The sequence below is a fragment of the Pollicipes pollicipes genome, unplaced genomic scaffold (assembly GCF_011947565.3).
Source record: "Pollicipes pollicipes isolate AB1234 unplaced genomic scaffold, Ppol_2.1 Scaffold_6686;HRSCAF=7923_pilon_pilon_pilon, whole genome shotgun sequence".
NCBI classification, from domain to species: Eukaryota; Metazoa; Arthropoda; class Thecostraca; order Pollicipedomorpha; family Pollicipedidae; genus Pollicipes; species Pollicipes pollicipes.
The window spans coordinates 5,687,857-5,712,975 of NW_023596921.1; the positions used below are offsets into that span (position 1 = coordinate 5,687,857).

Sequence of the window (25,119 nt, forward strand, 5' to 3'; positions counted from 1 at the left end):
TATGGGACTGCTGGCTTTTGACTGTAGTCAGTGTGTGTGATGTGATGGGCATGTGTGATGGCAGGTTCTGTTTTTTGCCGCTGGTGGCCGGCCTGCTGACCTCGCGGCCCGAGGGGGACCGGACGGCGCTCCTGCTCGGCGTCACGGAGTCGCTCACCGCTGACCTCCGCCTGGACAGGTGGGTATTACCCAGACCCAGACCTGGACAGGTGGGTCTTACCCAGACCCGGACCCGGACCCGGATCCGGACCCGGACCCAGACCCGAACCCGAACCTGAACCCGGACCCGAACCCGGATCCGGACCCGGACCTAGGCCTGGACCGGGCCCTCCGGCCGACGTCACCGGGCTCCCAACTCAGACGCTGAGGCGGCTCCGGCTCTATGGTAGCATTGGCCGCCAGCTGCCGCCGGTTGTTCCCACCGAGCACCATGTATCCTACGACGGCCCCGTCTGCCGCTGATCGCGACTACGCAGAACGGCGCCGAGCCACCTCACTCAGCCACCAAGCCCTTGGTCGCCTTTTCAATGTGGGTATGCGAGTTCTTCGTGTCAGGTTAACCGCTAAAAATGTTCGCCTGCTCAACCTAGTGATTCGCCTCAGCATGAGGTTCAGTTGGTACGAACCGTGGGTTGTTGATATCCGGACCGAGCTGTCTGAGTAATAGACGGCACGATGGGGATCGCGCAAATCTGGCCACTCGACTAACTCTTTAAGCTGCATTACGCGCCAGAGTAATTTAATTGTTAATGAAACACTGCACCTTTGGTCAGAGCATGTTGCCACGCTCACGCGCCGTGACTGATGCGATATGGCAGCGTTCCCTCTGTGGTGCTGACTGCTCCGCCGTGTCCGTGTCGGCGGTCCCGGGCGGCCGATCCTGGAACGCATGTCTGCTTCGTGTCCCTGACACCGGTCTGGCCGGCCGGCGGTGCCGCAGGTACGAGCCGTTCGTGCGTCCACTGCTGCGCACGCTCTCAGACCTGCTGTGCGAACGGGGCGAGCCGGCGGCGGCCGCGCTGCGCGTGCTCTGTCAGCTGGTGCGCGCTGGCCCGCTGCTCTCCGAGTCGCTGCTGGCCGCCGGCCACCGCAAGCGGCTGGCCAAGGCGCTGGTCAGCACGGACGCCGACCTGCTGCAGCAGCTGCACGCCGCAGAGCTGCTGCTGGCCGTGCAGCCGCGCCGCCAGCCGCTGCCGCTGCAGCAGCTGCACAGCTTCGTTGACCTGGTGTTCTCAGCGCTAGGCGGCGGACTGGCGGCTGGCGACGCGCGCCTGATGGCGCAGGCCGGCCGCTTGCTCACCTCCGCGCTCAGCGAGCTGGCCGCCGACGGCTACGCGCGCCTGGCGCCAGCCGTCCGCGCCCTCCTCGACCAGGTTAGACACCGCCTGCGGGTGTCCCGGCCACCGCTGGCCTGTGGACTATGACCGTCATCTCACTTTATGGTGCTTTGAGCATGGATTTTGTATTCAAGGGTCCATGAGGTATTAATTTGCGTCCACAACGCAATGACGAAATGGGCGTGGAACAGCCTCATGTGAAATACCTCGAAAATGACCTTGCTTCTTCCAGTGTGTTTTGCTCACGTTCGCGGCAGATGCTCCTGTTCGTAACTCCCGATCATGGCGGTGTTGACCCTCGGATGGCTATAGAGGCTATGTTGGCGGCGACACCGAGCGTTGCTACGTCGCTTCCGCAGGTGACGCCCGACCGGTATGGCAACGCAGGCTTTATCTTTCGACCGCTAGAAGCGCTGGTGAGGCGTGGAGCCGGTGGCGTTGACATCTGGAAGCCGGTGGTGGCGTTGGCGGCGAACCTGCTGGACAGGTTAGGCCATGCTCCCTATCGCCATGTTCTGCAGACAATGTGCATGGGCTCATTCACAATTGGTGTCAGTTTGTCGCGCTCTGTGCTAGGTTGACTTACCCTGCCCGATCCTAGGTCGGAGACGGTGGAGTCAGCGGCCGACCTGCTGGAGGCGGCGCTGCAGCGTCAGCTCGTCTCGCCGGATGGGGAGGAGGTGGCGTCGGCTCTGCGTGCGCTGCAGACCTTCCTGGAGACGGCGCTCAGCCCAGCTGACTCGGAGACGTCCTGCCGACGGGCGCGCGCCGTGGCCGTCCTTCTCAGCAGTATCCTCTGGTCAGGCGGTGTCGGTTGTCAAGTCTACGCCGCCAGGCTTAGTTAACGCATCGGCCAGTGTACTCGTGTGATGGCAGTCAAGAAAATGTCCCACCATGTCGGGGTGGTCAAGAAAATGTCCCACCATGTCGGGGTGGTCAAGAAAATGTCCCACCATGTCGGGGTAGTCAAGGAAATGTCCCACCATGTCAGGGTAGTCAAAGAAATGTCCCACCGTGTCAGGGTAGTCAAGAAGGTGTCCCACCGGGTCAAACGCGAATAAAAGTTTCCGCGGTAGTCTTTAAATCAAAAACTAACATTTAGCACTTTGAACCACAAGCTAACATTGTCCACCACATTTCGAAGGGACTGCGATATATTTTGCTTGGTCGGGCGTTAGTGGATCGACCCCGACCCCAGAGCCAGCCAGACACGGAGCTTGTCACGTCAGTGTGTTTGATGATGCGTGTATTTCGTGGACACTGTGAGTGGCTTGATGTGAATAAGTGTAGTTTGATAGTAGCTTGATGTGAATAAGCTTAGCTTGATCGTGATGTGGCGCACGGTCATGGCACGCCCTCAGCTCCTCACTTATGTATGGGACGGGTACTGACGGATCCCCAGAGCTAAAGCCGGACTGGATTCCCATCATTCAGAAGTCCCCTCAGTTTAGTGAGATTAGTGGTGTGCAGCACGCAATCGCCGTGGTTTGTGCCTAAGCTGTGGCCGCCAGAAGGCCGCCTCTCGTCTGCTGTGACCGTTCCTTGACCGGAGAGCAGCCATCACCTCGCACTCGGCGTGCCGCGCCACGCTGGCCGAGACGTGGCGGCCCCAGCTGCTCTCCCAGCTCCTGCGGCCGCTCCCCAGCGCCTCTAGCGGGCGGCCGACGCACTGCACGGCCGCCGAGGCCGTGCTTGCCACGCTGGAGCTGGCCCGCGCCCTGGGCGCCGAGGTGGGTGGGCATGCTCTGCCTGCGCGCAACGATGGCGCCAGAAGGCGGTGTGTAATGAATCAGCTGGCGAAGCCGGCGTGCGTGCAGTCGGCCGGACTTAAACGTTTCAGAAATGTGTCCGCTCCAAGCATGCCGCACCGTGTGGACGTCGCGTTGGTCAATTGCCGTCGTGTGTTCTGTGCCCTCGCCCTCCGGAATCATTCGGTCGGGCTGCCGAACAGCGCCGCCAGTCAGTGATGGCCGCGGGGCGCCTGCCGCAGAGCGCCTCCTGGCTGGAGGCGCAGCTGGAGCTGGTACGCGAGGAGCGCGTGCTGGCCTGGCTGGGACACGCGCTGGCCGTCGACGACCGGGACCTGGTGCAGCGCGCGCTGCGTATTCTGTGCAGCGGCGGTCTGCCCTCCGACAGGTCAGCTAGCGCCGGACAGTGACGTCACGTCCCGCCCCGCCCCGCCCCGCATGCCGTTCAGACAGCGCGGGGAGTGAGGGGGGGGGGGGGGGGGTACGCTGTAGAGGGTGGACTGCAGGATGCGTGGTCTTGGGCTTTGTGGAGACTTGTGTGCTTACGGCTCTTGTGTGCAGTTTGCGCGGCTACTGATTGGCTTACTGCATCTGGTTGGCTAGTTCACTGACTGGTGGACCGGCATATGCTGCGGTTCAACTGTCATGGTATTCATATCCCTACAGGTGAAGTCGTTTTGGGTTGGATGCCAGTCCTGTGTCGCGCGAGGGTTGGTCGCGTGGGTACGCCTACAGTCCCAAGGCCGCTCGGCGGGCCGAGCCCAGCCGGTGTGTGTCGGCCGTCCCAGCCACTCCTCTCCACCGTCCGCCGTCCGCCGGCAGTGTGCCGCAGCTCAGCGACACGCTGGCGGCTCACCACCGGACGGGCCCGGTACCGACGGCGACGGTGGCGCCGCCGCACCGGCCGGCAGAGCTCAGTCAGGCCACCGCCGAGCGTGTGGACGCCGTACTGACGCGACTGCAACAGGACGCCGAGGTTAGGGGTCGGAGCAGGGAGGTCAGGGGTGGGGACGCCCACGGTAGGTGCGGGGACGCCGGGGTCAGGGATGGGGAGTGGGACGCCAGAGTCGGGAGCGGTGAGGGTGGATAAGAGCAGGGGACGGCAGGGTCAGGGACAGACGTCGAAGTCAGATGCAGGAGATAGCTAGGTCGGGGGCTTGCAACAGCGAAGCAGTGGCTTGGTCACCGACCTTGGACGTACTGACTTGCGCACATCGTGCATCAATGGTATCTAGTATCGCTAGCTTTGTGAACTTCAGAAATAGTCATGTCGTGCTGCGTGCCTCTAGCCCCATAAAGAAGTGCAGTGACTGGCAACGCGAGGTGGTGTTGCGACGTGCGTGAGTGGATCGCGGTCACAGCTGTGTCTGAGGGTCCGTCTTGTGGCTCGGAGCGGCGGCTGACGTCCGCGCCGCCCTTGTGCCGTCAGTTGAAGGACAGCCTCTCTCTCGTGGACGTGATGGAGCTGTACGAGTTCAAGGTGGCCTCGCTGACGGAGACGGTGGCCGAGCTGGAGCAGGCCCTGGACTCGGCCTCCAGTCTCCATATGTCGCTCCGACTGCAGGGCGCTCAGGCCAGCGCCGAGGTGAGCGCCCGTCTGACGGCGCCGGGCGGCCGCGCCGCTCAGGCGTCGCCGCTGACGGCTCCCGGCGGACAGACAGTGCTCTAGTGACGGCACCCCGCCCGAAGAGCACCCGATGTCTTGAGCGGCTGTGGTTTTCTCCCGGGACTGTTGGTATCCCGAAGTGGACGGCTGCCGGACTCGGGACGTACTACGCTGTCGTGTGGAGATGGCGTGGACCCGCGCACTGCCGCGCCACTGCTGGCAACTGTCCCCGCCTCCCGGCATCAGCCCGATGTCACGCCTCTCTCGCCGGCAGGGCGCGGCCGTGCGGCGTCTGCTGGTGGCGGCCGAGCGCCGTGTCGAGGCGCTGCGTGCGGCCGGCCGCGCCAGCGAGGCGCGCGCCGCCACCGCCGACTCGCAGCTGGCGCGGCTGCGTGACGAGCGTGCCATATGCGAGCGCGAGACGCAGCAGCAGCACGCGCACGCGCAGCGGCTGGAGCGCGAGCTGGCGGCGCGCACCGAGAGCCTGCGGGCGGCGCAGCAGGCCGTGGCCGAGACGGAGGCCCGCCACGCCCGACTGGCCGAGCAGGCGGCCGCGCTCACCACCGCCAACGAAGGTACGCACAGGGCCGCCCGGCCGGCGCCCCAGTCCGGCCGAAGTTGCAACGGCTGGGCGCACGGACACTGTGGTGTGTTTTTGAGCCATGTGTATCTCCATTGTTCATACTGGCGTTCTTGTCTGGTTTGCCAGTATGAATGCAACGTTTCTGCTAGTTTTTTTTTTTCTCCGGCTGCCGTTGAGTGTCATTGAGTTCTGAGGACTAGATGGTGGTCGGCTTTCAGCCTTGGTATCGTCACAACCCCCATTTATGTTCTTGCAATGGCTAAGATTCGAACCGGGGTTTTCTGTGTCGAACTTTTTACCAGCCGAGCTGACTTGGAAGGACAGTTGGTAAAGCGCTAGACTCGTCATGGGCCAACCTGGTTCGAATCTTATCAATTCCAAGAGGAGGGTTCGGATTTTGAGGCGTACGTAACTAAAAGCCAAACAATGTTCATTCGTTTTCAGAACTCATAAACACCACACGATAGCCGGAGAATTAACTGGCCGAAACGTGGTGTACACACTATCGCACCAGACGAGGTCGATAGTCTGAAGAATCATTCCATACGGGATGTATTAACCCCTCGTCCTCGCCCTGTAAAAGTCTATCGTCATTTACTTCCTCTGTTACTCTACGTCATTTTCATTTTGAATAACAGGCAAGACTGCGAGGAGGTGGAGACTTCTTTTGTGTCTGACATATTTTAAATGACAGGTTTTTCTGATGACTGATTAGACAAAGTCCAGCCCGGGTCAGGCAGAGCTCGCTGCCGCGCGATCGGTGGCATGATCGGGCGCCCCCCGCCCGTCGAGGACGCCACCCCTGAAGCTGAGCTCGGCCCGCGTTTCCAGAGCTGCGCGCAGCCGGCCAGCGTCAGGAGGCCACCCTGCAGGAGCGGGACGGTCGGCTGCAGGAGACGGCGCGCGCCCTCCAGCAACGTGAGCAGGAGGCGGCCTCGCTGCGCAACGAGGTCAACAACCTGGAGCTGCTCTGCAAGTCGCAGGAGCAGAGCCTGGCGGAGAAGGAGCAGGAGTGTGCTGAACTCTTGGACGACAACCGCAGCCTGCGCAAGATCCAGGACATGATTCACAGCATCAGCTCCAAGAACAAGGAGAAGAAGTGAGCGCGCTGGCGCCCTGGGATGAGACTCGTGGCCAGTGCGGGGAGAGGGAGCCGGGCCGCTGCGTTGGGGCGGACCGATCAGCAACGAAAATGGCGTCCGCCAGCTGGCGTCGTCATGGCAACGACCACGACCTGTCTTGGACTGGGCTGTCACGATCTGTCTGAATTGGATTTTGTTGATGGAGGACTAAGTGCATTGTCCGAAGGAAGCCTGTTACTACGGTCACTGAACTGGCATTCAGACGCGTTTGAGTGATGCAATATGCCTGCGGTCGTAGCCTGTCTAACGGTCATCGATGCGGCTTTCTAGCTGTCAGTACGGCCGTCACTGCCTGGTAAATGGTAGTAGTAAGTGGCGCTCGAAAGTGAAGGCTTCACGTGTAAAAATCTGCGCACAGATGTGAGCAAGCGAATAGTGACATTCCATGTGAAGTGTGTTCCGGTCAACCCCTCATACGGAGGTGCAGGTTTTTAATATCGCTTCATCAGGTTATTATGCGGGCTCCGGATTAAACAAATCTGTGCTGCCTCTTACTGCATTCAATAGCCTGAGGGAGCTCAGTGCACAGCGCCGCCCGCACACGGTCGTAAATCGTGCGCGGCAAGAATGAAAAGGAAAGTTGATGTTATCCAAACGTCGCGTCACTGCGATCATCCTGAGTCTGGAGCCTCATTCATGGAGTCTGGAGGCTTTCATTTCTGGGGCCGAGCAAGCAAGCCCCTTGTAAGCATTACAACATATACGATCCGCCATTAATATGCTGAGGCGATATACCGAATTCCATGGCGCTGTGAACTCACTGTGGCGAGCAGTTATGAAAAAAAAACAAGCCGCTGCGTGGCCATGGAAAGAACCGGCGCGCGCCGTGCACACGTTTCGGCCACGGACCAGTGCTTTTCATGGCGGTTGTCGGAGTGCGGCAACTCTCAGGTACGTGACAGTCGGTCTCCGGTGCCAACTGTCAGGTACGTGACAGTCCGCCTCCGGCGCCAACTGTCGGGTACGTGAGTCCGTCTCCGGCAGCAACCAGAGGAAACACACGCTGGAGGTCACCCGCTTGAGATACTCCCGGCCTTTCCAGAGCCACTGCCGCGACACGACATGCAGGCTGTCAGCCCCGCCGCTCCACAACCACGCGCACTACAACCAAACGAGCGAGCCGGAGACTCCCTACCAAAAGCGTGCACCCAACAGTGTGCGTGACCTCCAACCGTCTGTCGAATGCGGGGCGGTTGGCGCGGCGTTCACTGCTCGAGCCACGTCAGCTGACGTTTCGCCACCTGAGCCGACACATGAAGTTCAGTTTGTTAAAGTGACCGCCAGACCCTTTGGTACCGTGTCTTATGTTATCCACTTAAACGAGGACTTGCTCGGGACTTGCCTGGCCTCGTTAGGACAACCGCGAAGAAGTGATGCTACTGGTGTTGACGTCATTTTGGTGTTGTCATCTGTTATCCTTGCGGGCTGCGCGTGCTCAACAGACACGACCAAAATGGAACCTGCTGTACAATCCAGGTGCGTAACAGGTACAAAAACGCCACACTGTGATGTGCGTGTGGCAAAACTAAACTCTGTCTGCCAGGCCGACTTCTGCAAGCCAAGCAACCAAGATTATTTCAGAGCTGCTTAGTTGGGAGCTGGCCGCGACACCAGAAAACGGGGGGCTGTAAGGATGGTGCCAAGCAACTGCAACACACAACACTCAACTCAGGTCAGCCACCACTTGTTTATAACCATGGAGTCCATACATGATGCATTAATGCCCTGGACGCGCCACCTCCATTCTTGTAAACTATGCACTTCTCGAATATTCGGGTCTATCGTAAAGCAATAACTGCGGGTAATGAGACGCGTGTCCGCATTCGCATTTCGCACACGTTCTAACAATTCAGACTAATACTGACCACACGTATAATACGGGGAAACAAAATCCTACGAGCAGCATAAATAACCTCAGCTCACATATCAAGGGACGCCGCCACCTGGAATACGCGGTGAACAAAAAGTGTACCAAAGCTAATGTCAGAGACCACAACCAGAGCGCAAACAGCCGCATTGAAGAACACTTCTTTGGTGGTAACCCCAGCACCCCGCTGCGTCCCCAAACCCGCCCTTGACGGCGACCCTGCCTAGCCCCGGTCACCGACTTCCTCCGCTCCCGCCGCGGCGTCCAGCTCTTTGTCAATGATCTCCCGGAACTCGAGCATGGCCAGCGGGTCGCGGTGCTCCATGGCATCGGCCATGCTCCAGCGGGCGGCGTCGGCGCGGTACGGCGGCTCGGCCAGCAGGCGGAGCGTGGCCGCCGCCGCTTCCGCCATGTCGTCCGCCGCCGGGAACAGCCGAGTCGTCCACAGCGTGCCACTGGCCGACTCCACCGGCCGGCCCAGCAGCCGCGCCGGTCCCGTCTTCACCTCGTCCCACACGCCCACGGCCAGCGCCACGTGCTGGCGCCGGCCGCGCCACGTGACGGCCGCCGTGTGCAGCAGCACGTGCGCCGGCACGTGGGCCGGCCCGGCCACGTGGCAGTGGCTGAGCAGGGCGCCGTCGCCGGCCGTGACGTGGCCGTCCAGCCGGCAGAACTCTGCCAGCGCGCCGGCCGCCAGCCGCGCCTCGGCCGACAGTAGCGAGCTGAGCACGGCGGCCGGCTGCGGCGGCCCGAGCGCGCGGCAGCGCCGGCGCAGGCCCAGCGCCGTCGACAGCGCGCCGCCGCCGCCGCTCAGGTGCTCCAGGTACTCGGGCAGCGTGCCCAGGTGGAAGAACCGGGAGCGCGGCACCACCAGCACGCGCAGCGGTACCCCCTGCAGGGCGTCGAAGGTGAGCGCGCGCGCCGAGTCGGCCGCCAGCTGCGGCAGCACGTCCGACTGGTAGTGACTGGGCCGCCGGCGCCCCAGACACGGCAGGAAGTCGCGGTACGCGCTCAGCTCCTCGGTCAGCGGCAGCAGACGGACGTACAGCTTCTCAAGGCGGCGCTGCGCTGACGGGCTGATCCAGAACGCGCCGTCAATGTGCACCGTCTCCTGGTCACCTGCCGCGAGACGGAGACGACTGATGACGGGGCACGGACCGGGGCACCTGCCGGCGGCCAGCCAGGGATAACTCAGCGAGCTCGTCCCTTAACGTCTGTACAAAACCACGCCAATTCATCCCATCAGGAGCGAGAAATACAAAATGCTGCGCAGCAAAGAATTGGGCTTCTGTCCGCGTTTGATGCAGTCACAAGTTCAAACACATGTTTTCCATAGCCTGGCACTAAGCGGAACACTATCATGCCCGTGACAACTACGGGGTGACCAGCTCTGATGACGGACAGGGGCGCAGCCAGGATTCCGCCCAGGATGGGGCCAAATCGTGACATGGGGGCCGCGTAAGCCACGGGGCCCCGCTCGTCACCATAAGTGTCCTACTTTTGGATTGGAGACATTTTTAACTCAGGAGCCCACTTTGGTGCAACGGGGGGCTCGTTTCTGATGATTCGGACGTGTTCGAACAGCCAAAATGGACTGGGACCATTGGGTCCCGGGAACTCCACCTGCAGTGAGAGGGATGTGGCTCCAAAGAGCTGCCCTCCTCGGCTGCGGCGCCGTGAGAGGTAGCCGGGTATGTCACATGTACTGTGCTCGCCAGCTGAGCGCACCTGTATATGTGGATACTGCACAGATGCTCTGCCTGCACAATCCACAATGACCTCATCGCAATGGCAGCAGCTGCAATGAGTCCAAACTGTGATGGCACAAGTGGAAAGTGAACGCTCTTACAACTGCCCACCTGCCACGAGGACTGCTCCTCGTTCTCGCATCAGCTGCTCGCTGGGTTTCTGCAGCACCTCCTCACAAGGCGATGTGTACAAATGTTCATTCCCGTGCTTCTCGTCAGGTGGCAGCACGTACACGCCATGGTTGACTGCCACTGACACCGGGGCTGGGTGGGCCAGCGCCACAAAGCCTTCCATGCCGTCGGCAAACAGATCCTCTGCGGGCGAGAGAATCGAGGCGCATGGACCTCTGTCGCACAACAGCACTGAGGCGGACTTAATACAACATGCCAGCTACCAAAATTGTGAGACACGTGTCAATTCATATTTCATATTCGTAAACGCGTTCAGCGCTTTGCTCATATTGCGCAGCAATATGATACCTTCGATCTCGTGGGCGCTATGAAAATCAGCCATGCCGGGGAGGGGAAAATGCAACGAAATCGTTCACTGAAAATATACCAACTTCGAACCAACCTGTGTACGCAATGAGCGACCAGCAAAACACGAAACGACAAATCAAAAGGCTTCTTCTGCAAGTCAATTGAACTGAATGTTGACACCATATCTGGCGCAGTTAAGCTCGCATATCCTACCGTACCGTTTCATTTCCATGATGCGCCATTTTCACTACTTCATAGACTATGAGAACATTCACATATGACACTACGTTCGCCATTGGCATCCTAACGCTCTATTTATACAAGGTGAGCTTAACGTCTCGGTTTCCCGAGAGCAGCATTTGTTCACGAAAAGGATTGTTATATCTACCGCTACTCGCCAGTCACAATGGGTGACTGGCGAATGTGTATATATATATATATATATATATATACACACACACACATATATATATATATATATATATATATATATATATATATATATATATATATGGATGCTGCACGATCACCACACAATCCCCGCCCTCCCGTTGCAGTTCGTAACTGTCAATGGCCGGAGCCATGGCCTGCGGGTGCATGAGCCGTCAATCGTACAGGGTGGTGGGAGGAGCGGGAGCTGGCGGACGGTGGGAGGAGCGGGAGCTGGCGGGCGGTGAGAGGAGCGGAAGCTGGCGGGTGGTGGGAGGAGCGGGAGCTGGCGGGAGGTGGGAGGAGCGAAGGCTGGCGGGTGGTGGGAGGAGTGGAAGCTGGCGGGAGGTGGGAGGAGCGAAGGCTGGCGGGTGGTGGGAGGAGCGGAAGCTGGCGGGAGGTGGGAGGAGCGAAGGCTGGCGGGTGGTGGGAGGAGTGGAAGCTGGCGGGAGGTGGGAGGAGCGAAGGCTGGCGGGTGGTGGGAGGAGCGGAAGCTGGCGGGAGGTGGGAGGAGCGAAGGCTGGCGGGTGGTGGGAGGGGCGGAAGCTGGCGGGAGGTGGGAGGAGAGGGGGCGTACCTGGTAGCCGTGGCGGCAGCCAGGCTAGCTGGATGTCGTCGCAACCGGTGAAGAACATGCCAGCCGGCAGCAGCGCCGCGTACGGCAGGTACATGGTCAGCTTGACGTCCAGCATGGTTAGCGAACGGCCGCCCACCGGCAGCGGGCTGAAAATCTTGCCCAGCACGGCATGGTGCACCAGTCGCTTGCTGAAGCCGCCTGGGGGCGCCGGACGGACGCGGTATGCGGCTGACCCAGCTCGTCAGAGCGTGTTACACGGCTGGATACCAGAGATCAGAGTGGGCGGGTGGATCAACACACGGGCAGGCGCGACACAGCATAGAAAAAAGCCACGATAGGAAGATGTCAGGGTGCCAAGCATGCATCGTGAAGTGAAGATATATCCCAGTGTGAGCTAAATACACAAACACATAGGATTACGGATGACAGCAGGACACAATAGATATCAAAACACTGCAGTACATGCTTCAAGAGATCTGCCAACCAACTGCAAGGACTAAAGCTTCTTCAGTTTTCCAAAATGGCACATAAAAGCTACGAAGACGAAGAAGGCAAAAACTTTGCGCTGGACCATCACACGACGGTATCGTCAACTTTTTCATCGAGCTTAAGTCCCCAAACACAAGCATGACACCACGGCGGAAAACGCAGCGGCACAGGAGGGGCGGCGTGACTCGCGGCTGTGCGCCGCTGCACCAGGCGGGGAACGCAGCGGCACAGGAGGGGCGGCGTGACCCGCGGCTGTGCACCGCTGCACCAGGCGGGGAACGTAGCAGCACAGGAGGGGCGGCGTGACCCGCGGCTGTGCGCCGCTGCACCAGGCGGCGTCGGCTGGCTGACCTGCGTGGATGACCAGCACGCGCAGCGAGTCGAGTTGGTCGCCGAGCTCGGCGCGCAGCGTCTGCAGCAGGTGGAGCGTGGCGCCGCCGCACTCCACCTTGGGCCCGGGCGGGTCGGCCGCCACCCGGTAGGAGGCGGCCGGCGGCAGCGCGTGTCGCGCCAGACAGCGGCGGAACGCCGCCTCGACGCGCGCTTCGTTGGTGCAGCACAGCACCACCAGGTCCCAGAACGGGATGGAGTCATCGCCAGCTGTTGGCCCAATGGTAACGGGTGACCGAAGGCCGGCGACGAAACCGAGTTTAGTGGGTGAGGTGAAGAACAGGACCTGTGGGGGGGGGGGGGGGGGCAGCCAGCCTACACTGCAGGCGCCCAGCGTGGACAGCGGTGTCAAGTACAAACCACAGTTGATGGTATAGACAGCGCGTGGTAGCTGTTCTGTGTAACTAAATGCTTCCCACGCATTCTGGGAGATACTGCTAACAAGGGTCATATTACTGTAACGACACTTCGTCCTTTGAACAGTCGTTCAGTGTTACAATTGAGTAGAGATGTATGCGCAACATGCACAAAATGGATACTGCATGGACATACAGGTGCATACATATTGCAACAGCACACAGATCACAGCGTTCCACACGCACACCCGGACGTCCACAGGAAACCACATAAAAAACGAAACATAACTCAGTTGCATGTTAAAAGTAGCTTAAGACTGTGGCCTCTATTACAACGCCTCGAAGGTAGGAAAACAGTCTCACCTTTGAGCCGTTCATACTTCTCGAAAAGCTCGGCCGTGTACTCGGCTATGAGCTCCGTGGTCATGTCAGGAGTCGTCGTATGACTGCATGGGGTGCCAAGTCCCTCTAACGACCAGGCCGGCGTCGACTCCGACCGGCGCCACGTGGCGCGGTCGGTGGCCTTCAGTTAAGCAGCCACTGGCAAGCCGGTTCGTCGCGATCGATGGCGTTCAGCGCCGACTCATGCCTGCTGCCGTTGCCGTCGCACTTTCCCGGCGCCTGGACGAACGCTCTCGGCGACTGATCGTCTCTGGCCGACCTCTTCCGCCGCGGGGTGACGCCGTTCAGCGCCGAGCGTCGGCGTCCGCGCGCCCAGTCCGCTCCCGCCGCCGCTATCAGCGGCCCAGGCGGGAGTTATCAGCGGGAGCTGACGTGGCGCTGATACGGCAGCCGACAGCCGACAGGGCGTGCTGGCTGATGGCGCTGAGCAGCTGGCAGTTGATATGGCACACTGGTCGACGCCGCGTCTGTCTGCGTCACACACCTGCAACAGAGGTGACATGGTCAAAGGGCTGCACACTGACCAACAGGTGGGGGGGGGGGGGGGGGATCTGACATCTCTCACAGGCATAGATGTGGACTGGGAGTAGGGAGAGGGTGAAATTGCAGTGGTTACCATCTTAGACTCCCATGTGGGGGACCTGGTTTGAATCCTGGTTGTGCCATGGCCTCTGAGCACTACCATACCCAATGCTGCTGCTGGTGTGTCATAAAGTGGTGTGGCAACATGCATCATGCTGCCTTGTTATAAACAACACAAAGAAAGAACTGTGAGAAACATGGCCAGGACAAGTTAACAGTTAAATGTTGATATATTTTTGCATGCAGGACAGAAAAAGAAGTTTGACAAATTTACATGTGGCTATTGTCAAGAAATGCTTATCTAAATGTTTTCCTTGACATCTTTAAGGGGTTCTTGATGAATGTGGATTAAGGGACTTCCCAACCCTTTGGATCCCTAAAATGGCAAAGTTAATGAAGATATAATTATGGTTAAACTGATATAATTAAAAACTACACAAGCCTAGCTTCATTGGGTACCATTTAAACACTAACATCATATGCTACCGAAAGTTTAGGCCTTTCCAGGAGATGACTCAAAAGAACAAAAATATAGCTGGCCAAAATATGTGTGTTTTATCTGTTTGGAGTCTGGATGCACACATTTGGGGTGAGGTTAGGGTGTCAAGCCCTTGGTTCTAGCCTCAACTATGTATGCAGATCTATATCCCTGCTCTGAATGGCAAAAACAATGCATAGCTCAGAGCATCAGAGCAGAGCAGGATGTATTATGATGAACCACTCAAGGCAGTTTTGAGGGTCAGATGAACCATTTCTCCATTAAAAATGTGATTATTTGAGGTTTAGGGCATGCTGGCATCAGCAGTCATTAAGAATGAGGGTGTGAAATCTGTTAACACAGTTCAAATATTAAAATCCATTCAACAACAGCCATCTAGATATCCTTCTCTTGAGACAGTAAATTTCCCACCCCAGCATGGATGTACTTTGGTATATCTCGAAAATGCAACATATTCCATGCAGCAACAACCAGTCGGCATCGGCAATCAATATTAGTTTAACTATCCATGAATAAAAAATGGTGCGAGCAGACACGTGCCAAGATAAGAAATCATCATCGCCTAAATACAGCTGCAAGCTACTTTAGCATATCATTTCGAATATAATTGCATTTTTACTCTAACTGGCCTTGATTACATCGAAAAGCTTTACGATTTATTGCAACAGCCTCACCATAAATGCCGTTAGTTAGGCGCTACCAATTTTGGGTTATAATATTCTAACCCTAGTCTTACTCCCCGACTCTAGCATATTTATTGCATGTTCCAGCATATACTAGTAGATGCGTAGGAGCACGCAGCGTGTGTCGTTGCACTTTTGTCCTGCTTCTGGCAGTGCGGCTGTGGTGTTCAGCACCAGATGAAATTATAGCATTCAGATGAAACTATAACTGGTTAAAAAACCTCAGCTGGATTACGTACCGTTCGGTCTTGTTTAAAACAGAAACCACGCCTAGGCCTAGTACGAGAATATTTACTGAACCTCACCGTAACTTGGCTTCGCTAGGCAAAGAACAGTCAATCAATCTGTGTAATTTAATCACACAACTGTTTTATTGCGCCATGGCCATTGCAATCAGGAAAACAAAAACCTACGACACACCGAAAAGTCCATCACTTGCGGAAACGCTTCGGGCTAGTTGGAGACGCACGAAGTCAAAAGGTAGTGCTGCCAATTCACTGTTGCGAGCCTATCTTTACCTTCCCACCTGCGTCACCTGCGATGGTCCGCGCTCAAACTGGTGCGAGGCCCTGAGCTGTTGGTGGTCGTTGGGCTGGCGGTTGGGGTGATTGAGTGAACTGTTTGGGCCAGGTAAGAGATTGTGATGCGTGTGCAAAATGTGGCAGTCACCAAAAATTGAAGGGGCCATCGCGCCTGTATAGGCCGAACATTCCGATGCCCGATGCTAGTTGTTCCATTAGAGGCGCAAGGGCGTCGCCCAGGCAATTCAAATGGTAGCTGGAACCGACATCTATGAACGCCAAACGGCAAAAATACACACTGCCCCCAGTGTGTGCGGTGTGGCGGCAACATTGTGCAACACTTCTAGTGCATATATGCCATAAATCAGTGAGTGTTCAGTGTCCATGTGCTGTCAACATGAATGTCATTGCATGGAGAGCCAATGTTTCAAGTGATCTGCTGTTGCAAAGGGGTTGTGTCTCCTTCGATGCAAAGAGACAGGTGTGAGATGAAGCAAATTTTTAAGAAAATAGGCTTAATTTGGACATGTTAGTCATCTGGGTAGTGCATTTCTCTTAGACTAACTCCTTTGTTGCACTGTTGGCTATTACTTGTGCCTGGTTTGATTCATGGTGATTGAGGTTAATGAGGGACATGTGGAAAGAACATAAGGATGAGGGTCAGGATATAAGGGTGTTGGAAGCACCATTACAAGTTGGTTGAGGTGTTGGCCGATATGAGGGGTGTTCAGATAGTTTGGTTGGGTTTTGGTCAGCCATTATGAGTGCTACATTTAACAAGATGTACACACAATGACTGTGACAGTTGTTACACTCCTAAACAGCAATAACCAATAAGAGGACATGTGCAAAGAGAGATGAATAGGAATGTCTAAACTGAAGTTTGTTGACTACCTTATTTTTACTCAATATTCCATAGTCATGTTCTATTAATGTTGGTGAAGATTTTGATGTGGGTAGGTTATGTTTATTTCCCTGCCTTGAATCAAAATATATGTAGGATAGAAGCAGCTACCCACTGGGATGGCATCAAGCTAATAGGATAAAATATGATGTTCTGTGAAGCAAATGGCATATTCCTTTGTACATCCAAAGTATTACAATGATTTGAAAAACATTGCCACTTAATGTACTTGTTCTCTTCCTGGTTTAAATAAATGTGAGCTTTCTAGTGATCTAGTGAACTTGGATGTCATGTGGGTTGTATCAGCCATGAAGACAGCACTTTCACAGCCTGTAAACTGGGCAACTACTGTGCTCATGTGGCAAAGAAAAGAGGCTCCTTTGCTTCATTTAAATGTTGTGTTTTAATGGAGTCATTCTTAGCCAGGTAAGTATTCTCATGCTATCACAAAAGTCATGTTGTCTTTTGTGTATTAAGTATTAGCCAGGTTTTAAAAATGTAATCCTTTGTTCTTAAAAGTTGTAGTGTTTCATGCCCTTGAATCATTGAATCATTCACAGCTAAAAGAATTAAAGGCTTAAGTTGTATGTATGTGCTGTATTAACCTGTGCCCTGATGGGGGTCGCAGTCAATGTTATCCTGTCTTGTTTTTTTTCCTGATACCTGTGATATATATATATATATTTTATGTCTGTGGGCATGGCATGCCATGAACTCACCCCTAGATTTCCAGTAGCCCCTAGGGCACAACCAAGTATTTTGACACCAAAGTAACCAGTGATGTTTTTAGTCTTTGATCAGAGAAGGCTTTTTAAGAACACTGCACAGCAGTCTACTGCCTATGTGGGTGGCTGCCATGAATCTGGGAATCCGCGGATTGCAGGTGTCTGGGAAGCCACTGTCACATTAACAGAACCCAACATCCTCGATGTTTGCTCGAGATGTGCAACACAATGTATAAATATACTCAAAATTTAACAAAACACACATCTGTTGGAGTTTCATGTTGCGTCGCGTGGTTTCATATGTTTTGGGATGTGACGTCGAAACGGTTCGATTTTCGGGAAATGTCGGCGTTTGACCTGGCATATTGGGATTTATTATTGACCACCAACTGCAAAATGTAAGCGATCGGGAGGTCTCTCAGAGATGAATTCAGTGTTGTTTTTGCGTACGCTTATGATCGGGAGATGGCGGGGTTCGGGTCTCGAGGTTCGGGTTCGAAAAAGAACGGCGAATCTGGCCAAGGGTTTAGATATCATTTGTCGCAGTTTCCTCAGAAAGTTATGGCCCAGCTATTTCTGAGCCAGCCTGTGTGTCCGAGCATGTGAGCATGCTGGCACAGGCCTGAGCAGACAATTTTTAAACGGGTGGAATATGTGTTCGTTCGATCGTCGTATGCACCAGTATGTAGCACACTAAGTTTTGGCCAGGTACGTCTTAGGCCGCCATGTGTTGTTGAGTCTTGATAAAACTATGGGCGTTAACCTTTCAGACATGTCTGCACCCAACCATTTTTTCTTGGAATAGCTGGAGTCACGTGCGTGTCACAACCTGAATGTTCTTGAAAATGCTGGCACTGGAATCGCGCCCGCTGACTGCAAGTCGAGCGCTCTACCACTGAGCTAACCGCGGAGGGCTTCCAGTTAGTGCTCTTCCCGGCTTACCCAGTGGTAGGGCGCTGGACTTGCATTCAGAAGGCCCTGGTTCGAATTCCAGCAATTTCAAGGAGAAAATTCAGGTTGTGACGCGTACATGACTGAAAACTGAACAACATTCAGTTCTTCTCAGGACTTAATTACACCCGACAACGGCCGAAGAATTAGCCATCGAAACGTCACGTATGTGCATGCACTCCACACGGGGACGATTGTCCGAGCAGCGATTCCATGCCGCAGCCGCCTGTTGCACTAACTGCGGGTGCTGTCGAGGAGGTGGAGCTTGCGAGTGCGGTGGGTGAGCGTCTAGGTGCGTTGGCAGGACGTGCTGGCGATGTCAGCATGAGCGTGGCACCTGGCAACTTCACCGTCTACCCACCTGGTCATCCCGCATACGCGCCGGCGGCGTGGTCCGACTTCAGCGGCTTCTACATTGGTCTCGGCATCAGCCTGACGCTGCTCGTGCTGCTGGTCTGCACCAACTTCATCTGCTGCTGCTGCTGCACCAAGTACGGGTGCCTTTTGGCGGATAGTACCAGGGGTCAACACTCCCCAATGCGCTGATATTTTCATTCGATGTGATCTATAATAATGCTTAAGAAATTTAAGAAAATGAGCATCGGGGAAAACCGTTTGCATTGTCAAACAATATCTTTACCACCCTCCCCCCTTAAAGATTGGTAGTGTTAATTGGTTCCATCTTGTCACATGTACCCTTAAAGGGAACGTTCCACATTTGCGTGAGGTTTTGAACCAAAAAAGCTTCTTGAAGAACATTCGGTGCAGTTCATAGCCCTGTCCTTTAGACCTAATCCCTCTAGTTTGTCAGCTGCACGCCCGCGAAGATGCACAGACTATTTCGGGCTGACTGATTCAAGGTTACCCGGGCATTCATGACGTCATAATAACGTCGATCAAATCCTGTCATTCCATTGGCCATGCGGCCATGAAGGCCAAGAAAAATACTATGGTCGAGTCGTTTACATCTGGTGTTCGTGTGCACGACTTTCACAAATACCACCGTCAGCTGACCCTCAACCAGTGTTGTACAGGGTAGAATGACGAAATCAAACAGTGACACATTGAGGAGCATATTTACATAATAGAGAAATTGTGTTGTCTAGAGCAGCCTTTTCCACTTAAAAGTACACCAATAGTTATAAGTGCTTATTTCATCGTATCTGATGCTTGATTCAATATCATACAATGTGGAGCATTCCCGTTAATAAAAGTGCAAAAACAATGTTCCCTTGGGTCCAGGAACGCGCCTCTGCCAGATTGGAAGCCTCACCTAGGTGTGGTTTACATCGTTCATTATTATTCGCAGGTACAAACACTACATTAGGGACCCGAAGACGGGGAACCGCTGGGCCTACCCGCTGTTTATTATGACGCCGAAGCACGCCGAGCCTCTTGACATCTGATCACCTGATTGGCGTCGCGTCTCTTGTACTGCCGCTCAGCTGTTGAGGGTCTGCAGAAGCGCTGACCGCAGGCAGCTCCTCCCAGCTCAGCGATGCTGCACGCCGCATGGCCTCCGGTGGCCTGCCTGGCGCTGCTCGTCGTCGTCGTGATCGTGCTGATCCTCAAGTACGGCCACAAGTGCTTCGGCGCGCGCGTGACGACACTGCCGCAGCCGTGGGAGCGCCACGGCTCGCAGTACCAGTACCAGATGGACGTACTGGACACGTCAGCGCGCCCCGAGGCCGAGACGCCGCTCAAGCAGCCGCTCGACCCCAGCGACCTCATCGACACGCGCCAGCGCACGCTGCAGCCGGACGACTCGCCCGAGCCCGGGTACGGCCTGCCCGAGCCCGCCGACCTGCTGGAGGTCAGGTACGGCTCGCGCGAGCGCATGGAGATTATCGAGCCGACGCCGCGCTACGCGTCGCGCGAGGCAGCCGTCTGAGGGCGCTGGCCACGGAAGCGCCTTGCAGTGGCAGCGAGGCGAGCCGTCTGGCAGCAGAAAAGGACCGGACGGTGTGGAGTTTGGCCGCGATGGGATGTGCCTGACCCGTTGGTGACGTTTAGAGGCTTGAATGCGACGGTAGCGCGTGCAGCCGTTGAGGCGAGAGCGCGCGTGTTCTTCGGCGGTGTTGGTTTCGTCTGTCAGTCTTGTTAGACATAGATTCCCGCGCGTCCTGGTCTCGAGAAGGGCGTTTGACGGTGCCGAATGACGCAAACTTAACAACTTTCCGAGAGATGCTGCCCTATGGGAATGGAGTAGTTAACTTTTCTTGCACAGTCATTGTGGCGCTAGCGTCGCTTGAGATGGAGACCTCGAAGGACACTAGATCGGCCTTGTTCGCTGGCCAAGCACTTGCACGTACATATTCATGTTTACCCGCGCTGTTCGTATCCCCCCCCCCCCCCCCACGTTTGGTTTATGCTAATCCTGGGTCATTAAGTCCCTTGTGCCAAGCTCGCACAACGATTCAGCTGTTGCATGTTGTATCTAACCAGGTGTATCTGCAGGTTCGAGGTCATTTGAAGGCTGCTGTCAGTTACGAATTGTATCTTAAATGCGGTCTTATTCAGATCGTTTCGGAGAAGCATTATTTGCGTGTCAGCGACGTTAATTTTTACATGGGTAATGACAATGACCTTAACGGCATTTATCCGACATGTAATTTCGGCCCAGCGATGTATGTGTCATCACGTTATGGTGCGTTCATGTTTGAAACATTCCATTTGGATTATTCCGTCCACGAAATATCGTCCAAGCGGTGGTGGGTGTTGACGCCATGTTGAAATCCTGGTCCATTGGGTCAAAGGACCGAGCCCGCCCCTGCTACTGTACAGGAGTTTAACATTGCATTGTGTTACGCGAGTCCATGGTAACAAGAGTGCGACTATTTTAACAGCCCATGCGTACGAGTGTGAGCTCGGGTTCTTGGAAAGCGCGTTTAGTTCGAGCCGTTATCACGGTCTTCCACTTTTTGGCCCGAGCCCGTTAGTTTCCAAAAGGATCGCACAAGCCGGAGGCGGACATGGGGAGTCTGCTGAGTGGCGGAGTGCTGTGTCGTGGATCTTTTGGGCGCATGACCGTTTTGTGGCAGGTGGCTTTGGAAACAGCCGGGGGACGCATGCGGACATTTCGGCTACGGCTCGTCTTCAGCGCCTCTCTAGGTGGCTGCTGGAAGCGCTTCGCGGCCGGCGGTGTATACCGAGTCCCCCTGGTAGCATCCGAGAAAAGTCATGAAGGAGGCCCAGAACCGAACTGCCTTTATCCGGGACCCAGAGATGATTATTGATATAGGGTCAAATCACACGTAACCAAGGTCCGAGACCGCCCGGACTCGTATCCATGCATGCGAGACAAGCCCGTGTGTTAAAGTCTCGTCCGTCGTTAAGAATCTCATCCATCCGTCCGCACTCACCTGTGATGCTTTTTTGTACGAGACGTGCCGAAAATATATTTTGAACTCAGAGATGATAACTCTGGTATGTTTGCTATGATTTTGGACAACTTATGGCGACTGGCGAACCCGTCGGCTTAAGTCCAAGACAGAGCAACCTGGCCTTTTTGCTATTCCAGGGTTAGCTTTGTAGCTGATGTGAAGTTCGCAACTCCGTCACGAGTCCTGTCGGACACGGCCTTACACCAAACCTAGCAGCCTCGCTGATGCTTTATAGATACAGGATGTGCTGTAGCCCTGATACTCGCAGGCTTAAACGCACCATGACACGCGACCCTTCAAACACCTGGTACGTCACGACTTGTGATGTGTTGTGGCCTGCCGCGTACCTTCGTCTGCCGCGTTGCGTGACGCCTCATATTTGTAATGGCATTATCATGTGTGTGTGTGTGTGTGTGATTGGGGCTTTACGACGCACTCGGCTGCTGAGGCTATATGGCGTCGCCTGCCTCTCACCCTGCCAGGAAGGGCGGGCACCGCGGGGAATTGAACCCCGTACCTCTGGTTTCCCAGACGCGCAGTGGTTAACGCAGACGTGTTAACCACTACACTACTGGCACCCCTAATGGCATTATTATAAAGCATTTCATTGCTTGATGTCGGCACCCCTAATGACATTATTATAAAGCATTTCATTGCTTGATGTCGTCAGGGAATTATCCGTTCACCTGTTAATCCTTAAACGCTGTAGCCGGCGACATGCGCCTGCTGATTCTGCAATTGATGCGTCAGAGCTATGGTACGAATATGGCGGCAGTACGCTGCGGGGGGGGGAAAGGTCTGTTCCTTCGTGACGTCTAAGGCCACCTTTGCGGGTCAATACTCCTCATGGTCGAGCAATCAAGCAGGGCCAAACAAACATGCTTTAAGCATGAAAGGCCACAAACTTGTGGTTGCGCAGCACGTCACATTTCTTTTGTCTCCTTTGTCGCATTTTAGTTACTTCACAGCGCCAAAGCTCGTGCCCTCATAAGCCCTAAAACGTGTCTGTTTCTCCGCACCATATCCTTGGAACCTCGATTCCACAACGCCACTGCCAAGCTAATGAGCACAGGGTAATGTGACACGTATATTAGCAAATGGATGGGGCACACATGTGAAGCAATGAAAATGTATGAGGTCACTCGCGCATCTCGCCTTCCTCGTCGTCGTCCTCGCCGCCTTTGACGTACAGCACATTGTTGCAGCGGATCAAAACCTCGCCCAAGCTCCCTGTGCAGTTGCCGTCGATAAATTCCTCTGTGTTGGCCAACTGTCGACAAAAAGAAGCCCTGCATTAGTCAACATCCACAAACATACCACGTTGACAATGGCGCTGTAATATCTGAGCAGCTTACACGGCTAGGCCTCCTCCAACCTGCAGACGACTTCCTATCCACACCAAATCACCACATTGTTTGATCAGTATTTTGAGAACACAATTATTAAAATAATGTCAATTTGAGCTTTGTCTCCTGCACAACAAACTGGATTCAAATGCTGACATGCCAGTAGTAATTACCACCCAGCACACCTGTGCTAAGGCCAGGCAAAGCCAAACATAATAACCACATGATGGGATAATTGTGGTTTTGTGCTTAAGGTATGAAAACATTTTAAAAAAGTAAGCAGAAGTGATAATTAGAACCCTTTGCACCTTTAGCATGCCAATGGTTTGAAAACAAGTGGTGGCTGGAGGTGAGCAAGGTGAGAAGGGGTGGCCAAATTTTATGCAAACTGGATGTGCTGCAGGACTAACAAATTAACATGTGCATATGTGGCAAACAAGGTAGTACATGACACCAGTGGAATCTCACAAAGAGTATTAAAGACACCACTACATCAGCTTGTTCATCATCTTAAATATGGGTTGCTTCTATGACACCAAACCGAAGCTCAGCAAATGATGACCTTTATTTGTTGGACTGTAGATGATAAGTAAAAATCTATCTCACATGCACCCCAAGCAGAAGTGGTCTGGTGCCCATTTATCCCCAACACAAATATGAGCAAGTATGTGAAAAACACTGGTCTGGATATTCCAGAAGTAGACGATAGTACTTGCCTGAAGATTCATGTAGCCATCCACAGATACCAGAAATCCTTTGTATTCTTGTCCCCACTTCAGTTTTACAAGCACTGACTTTCCAGTTAGGTTGTTCAAGAAGGGCTTGGGATTGATGGGCATAGGGGCCTGCAAAGACCAAGTACAGTCAACAATGTGGCCAGCCTTGATCAGATTGATGAACAACACATGACCAGACCAACTAACAGAATCCATCAGGTCACACTGCATGTGTTGCATGTCATAAGATGCATTTCCTCATGTTGCCCATCCAACTCTGTCTGTCTGATCCCATCCAGTCCAAATTGTCAAATTTTCAAGAAACATCTGCTTGAAATGAAAAATGGGCTAATTGGCCTTGGAATATATCAAGCAGTGCCCCAGGTTTTTTAAATTGGTTCCTCATTCTATGCATAGAAATTGGTAGTGACTGAGCATCTACCCAAACAGCCCCGCACATACTATGTGCACCCTGACCTTGTTACCACTCATTGTTGAGCCAGACGCGTTGGTCGTAGCATCTCCTTTTGTGCAGTCTGTCTCACAACTATCTGTGTCAGCCCCTGAACCATATCACGCGAAGCATATACAGAACCCATCATGTCTGTTGTTCTGCACATTCGGACAAGCCCATCCTCGCTGCCAGGCTTACCGCCATCTCTTGTCCTTTTCGTAGATTTTCTGGGACGAAGAAGTGCAGAAATCAGACGAGTACGATCTTCACGGCTCGTTACCAATACGCCCAACCAATCCCCTAACCAAGGCTCTCGCGACTAACCAGCCGTACCGGCGATGTTCGAAACGTTTCACCGGTTTCGCCTAACCAGGAAATGGTGCGCCATTTACGAAACACAACGTGCCCGCCTTTTACTAAAACACTGTAGTGGTCTGAAGGAAAAACGAAAGAAAGCTTTTTGAAACATACTGGAGTCTGATGGCAAAAATCAGCAACGATGACGGGTACTAATTAATTCAGTGGTGACCAGTAGCATGAGCAGGGTCAGTACAATGGCACGCTTCTCTCTTAGGTCCCGAGGGGCTCGAAGGGCCTACGACACCGGCGATATAAGGCCCGATTTGGGAGTTCGAAGGGCACTAAGAGATACTGGAGGCTCACCGGGTTCAATTTTGGGGCTGGGCCTCTTAAAAGTGTCCATGTAGCTGACAATTCACACTCCAGAACCCTGGTAGTATAGGGTTTCTCAAACTTTAATCACACTGCCCACATCGCATCTGGTTGTGATCTGTGACTCTTCTCCGACAGATTGCACCAACCTTAGGGGATAATAGATCGGTCAGGTGCCGGTTCCGTGTATTCTTACCTTAATAAAATGACTTATGGCTATTTATGCTACAAGACCTGTTCACCATGGACTCCACGACCGCAAAAAGGACGCCATAGCCACAGCTCGATAGCCACGCATAGCCACAGCTCGATAGTTCACCGAAACACTATATTATCGCATACGGTACACATCATGCGGTACAAATACGCATGGGTGTAGGAAGAGGGGGCCAGAGGGCTATGGCCCCCACTTTTCAAGGTGGGGGGGGGGGCAGCAATGTTAACTGCCCCTCCCCACACACACACTTTTCAAATTAGGGTTGCGTTTAGCTTACCTTTGCACTACATCAAACATCCATGTCGATTTGCC

General features: G+C 54.7%; 3 protein-coding genes across 3 annotated transcripts; 1 reads left to right on the top strand and 2 right to left on the bottom strand.

The window, feature by feature from the left end:
- Positions 1–8,506: 8,506 nt before the first annotated feature.
- Positions 8,507–14,837, bottom strand: LOC119107348 (fucose-1-phosphate guanylyltransferase). The gene is made up of 8 exons (XM_037230774.1): positions 14,663–14,837; positions 13,116–13,638; positions 12,358–12,606; positions 11,518–11,715; positions 10,143–10,346; positions 9,080–9,402; positions 8,889–9,022; positions 8,507–8,621 (listed from the first exon to the last, which is right to left on the bottom strand). Exons 2-8 carry the CDS (start codon positions 13,177–13,179, stop codon positions 8,507–8,509), a joined length of 1,287 nt encoding a protein of 428 aa, XP_037086669.1. The 5' UTR covers positions 13,180–13,638; positions 14,663–14,837.
- A 594-nt stretch (positions 14,838–15,431) lies between these two features.
- On the top strand, positions 15,432–21,440 carry wrm2 (wurmchen 2 transmembrane micropeptide). The gene is made up of 3 exons (XM_037231298.1): positions 15,432–15,548; positions 18,324–18,510; positions 19,329–21,440. The coding sequence occupies exon 3, from the start codon at positions 19,518–19,520 to the stop codon at positions 19,908–19,910; it is 393 nt and encodes a 130-aa protein (XP_037087193.1). The 5' UTR covers positions 15,432–15,548; positions 18,324–18,510; positions 19,329–19,517; the 3' UTR covers positions 19,911–21,440.
- Positions 21,441–22,470: 1,030 nt separating this feature from the next.
- SmF (small ribonucleoprotein particle protein SmF) lies at positions 22,471–24,267 on the bottom strand. The gene is made up of 3 exons (XM_037231297.1): positions 24,117–24,267; positions 23,465–23,593; positions 22,471–22,672 (listed from the first exon to the last, which is right to left on the bottom strand). The coding sequence occupies exons 1-3, from the start codon at positions 24,120–24,122 to the stop codon at positions 22,541–22,543; spliced, it is 267 nt and encodes an 88-aa protein (XP_037087192.1). The 5' UTR covers positions 24,123–24,267; the 3' UTR covers positions 22,471–22,540.
- Positions 24,268–25,119: the final 852 nt, after the last annotated feature.

Bases quoted from the DNA above. Each gene is read 5' to 3' on its own strand.
- wrm2 (XM_037231298.1), top strand. From the start codon at position 19,518: ATGCTGCACGCCGCATGGCCTCCGGTGGCCTGCCTGGCGCTGCTCGTC.
- SmF (XM_037231297.1), bottom strand. The intron at 22,673-23,464 runs GCAAGTACTATC...TTTTGTCGACAG, and splicing joins ATGGCTACATGAATCTTCAG to TTGGCCAACACAGAGGAATT.
- LOC119107348 (XM_037230774.1), bottom strand. From the start codon at position 13,179: ATGACCACGGAGCTCATAGCCGAGTACACGGCCGAGCTTTTCGAGAAG. The intron at 11,716-12,357 runs GTCAGCCAGCCG...CGGCGCCCCCAG, and splicing joins CGTGCTGGTCATCCACGCAG to GCGGCTTCAGCAAGCGACTG. The intron at 9,403-10,142 runs GTGGGCAGTTGT...GTCTCGCGGCAG, and splicing joins AGGAGCAGTCCTCGTGGCAG to GTGACCAGGAGACGGTGCAC.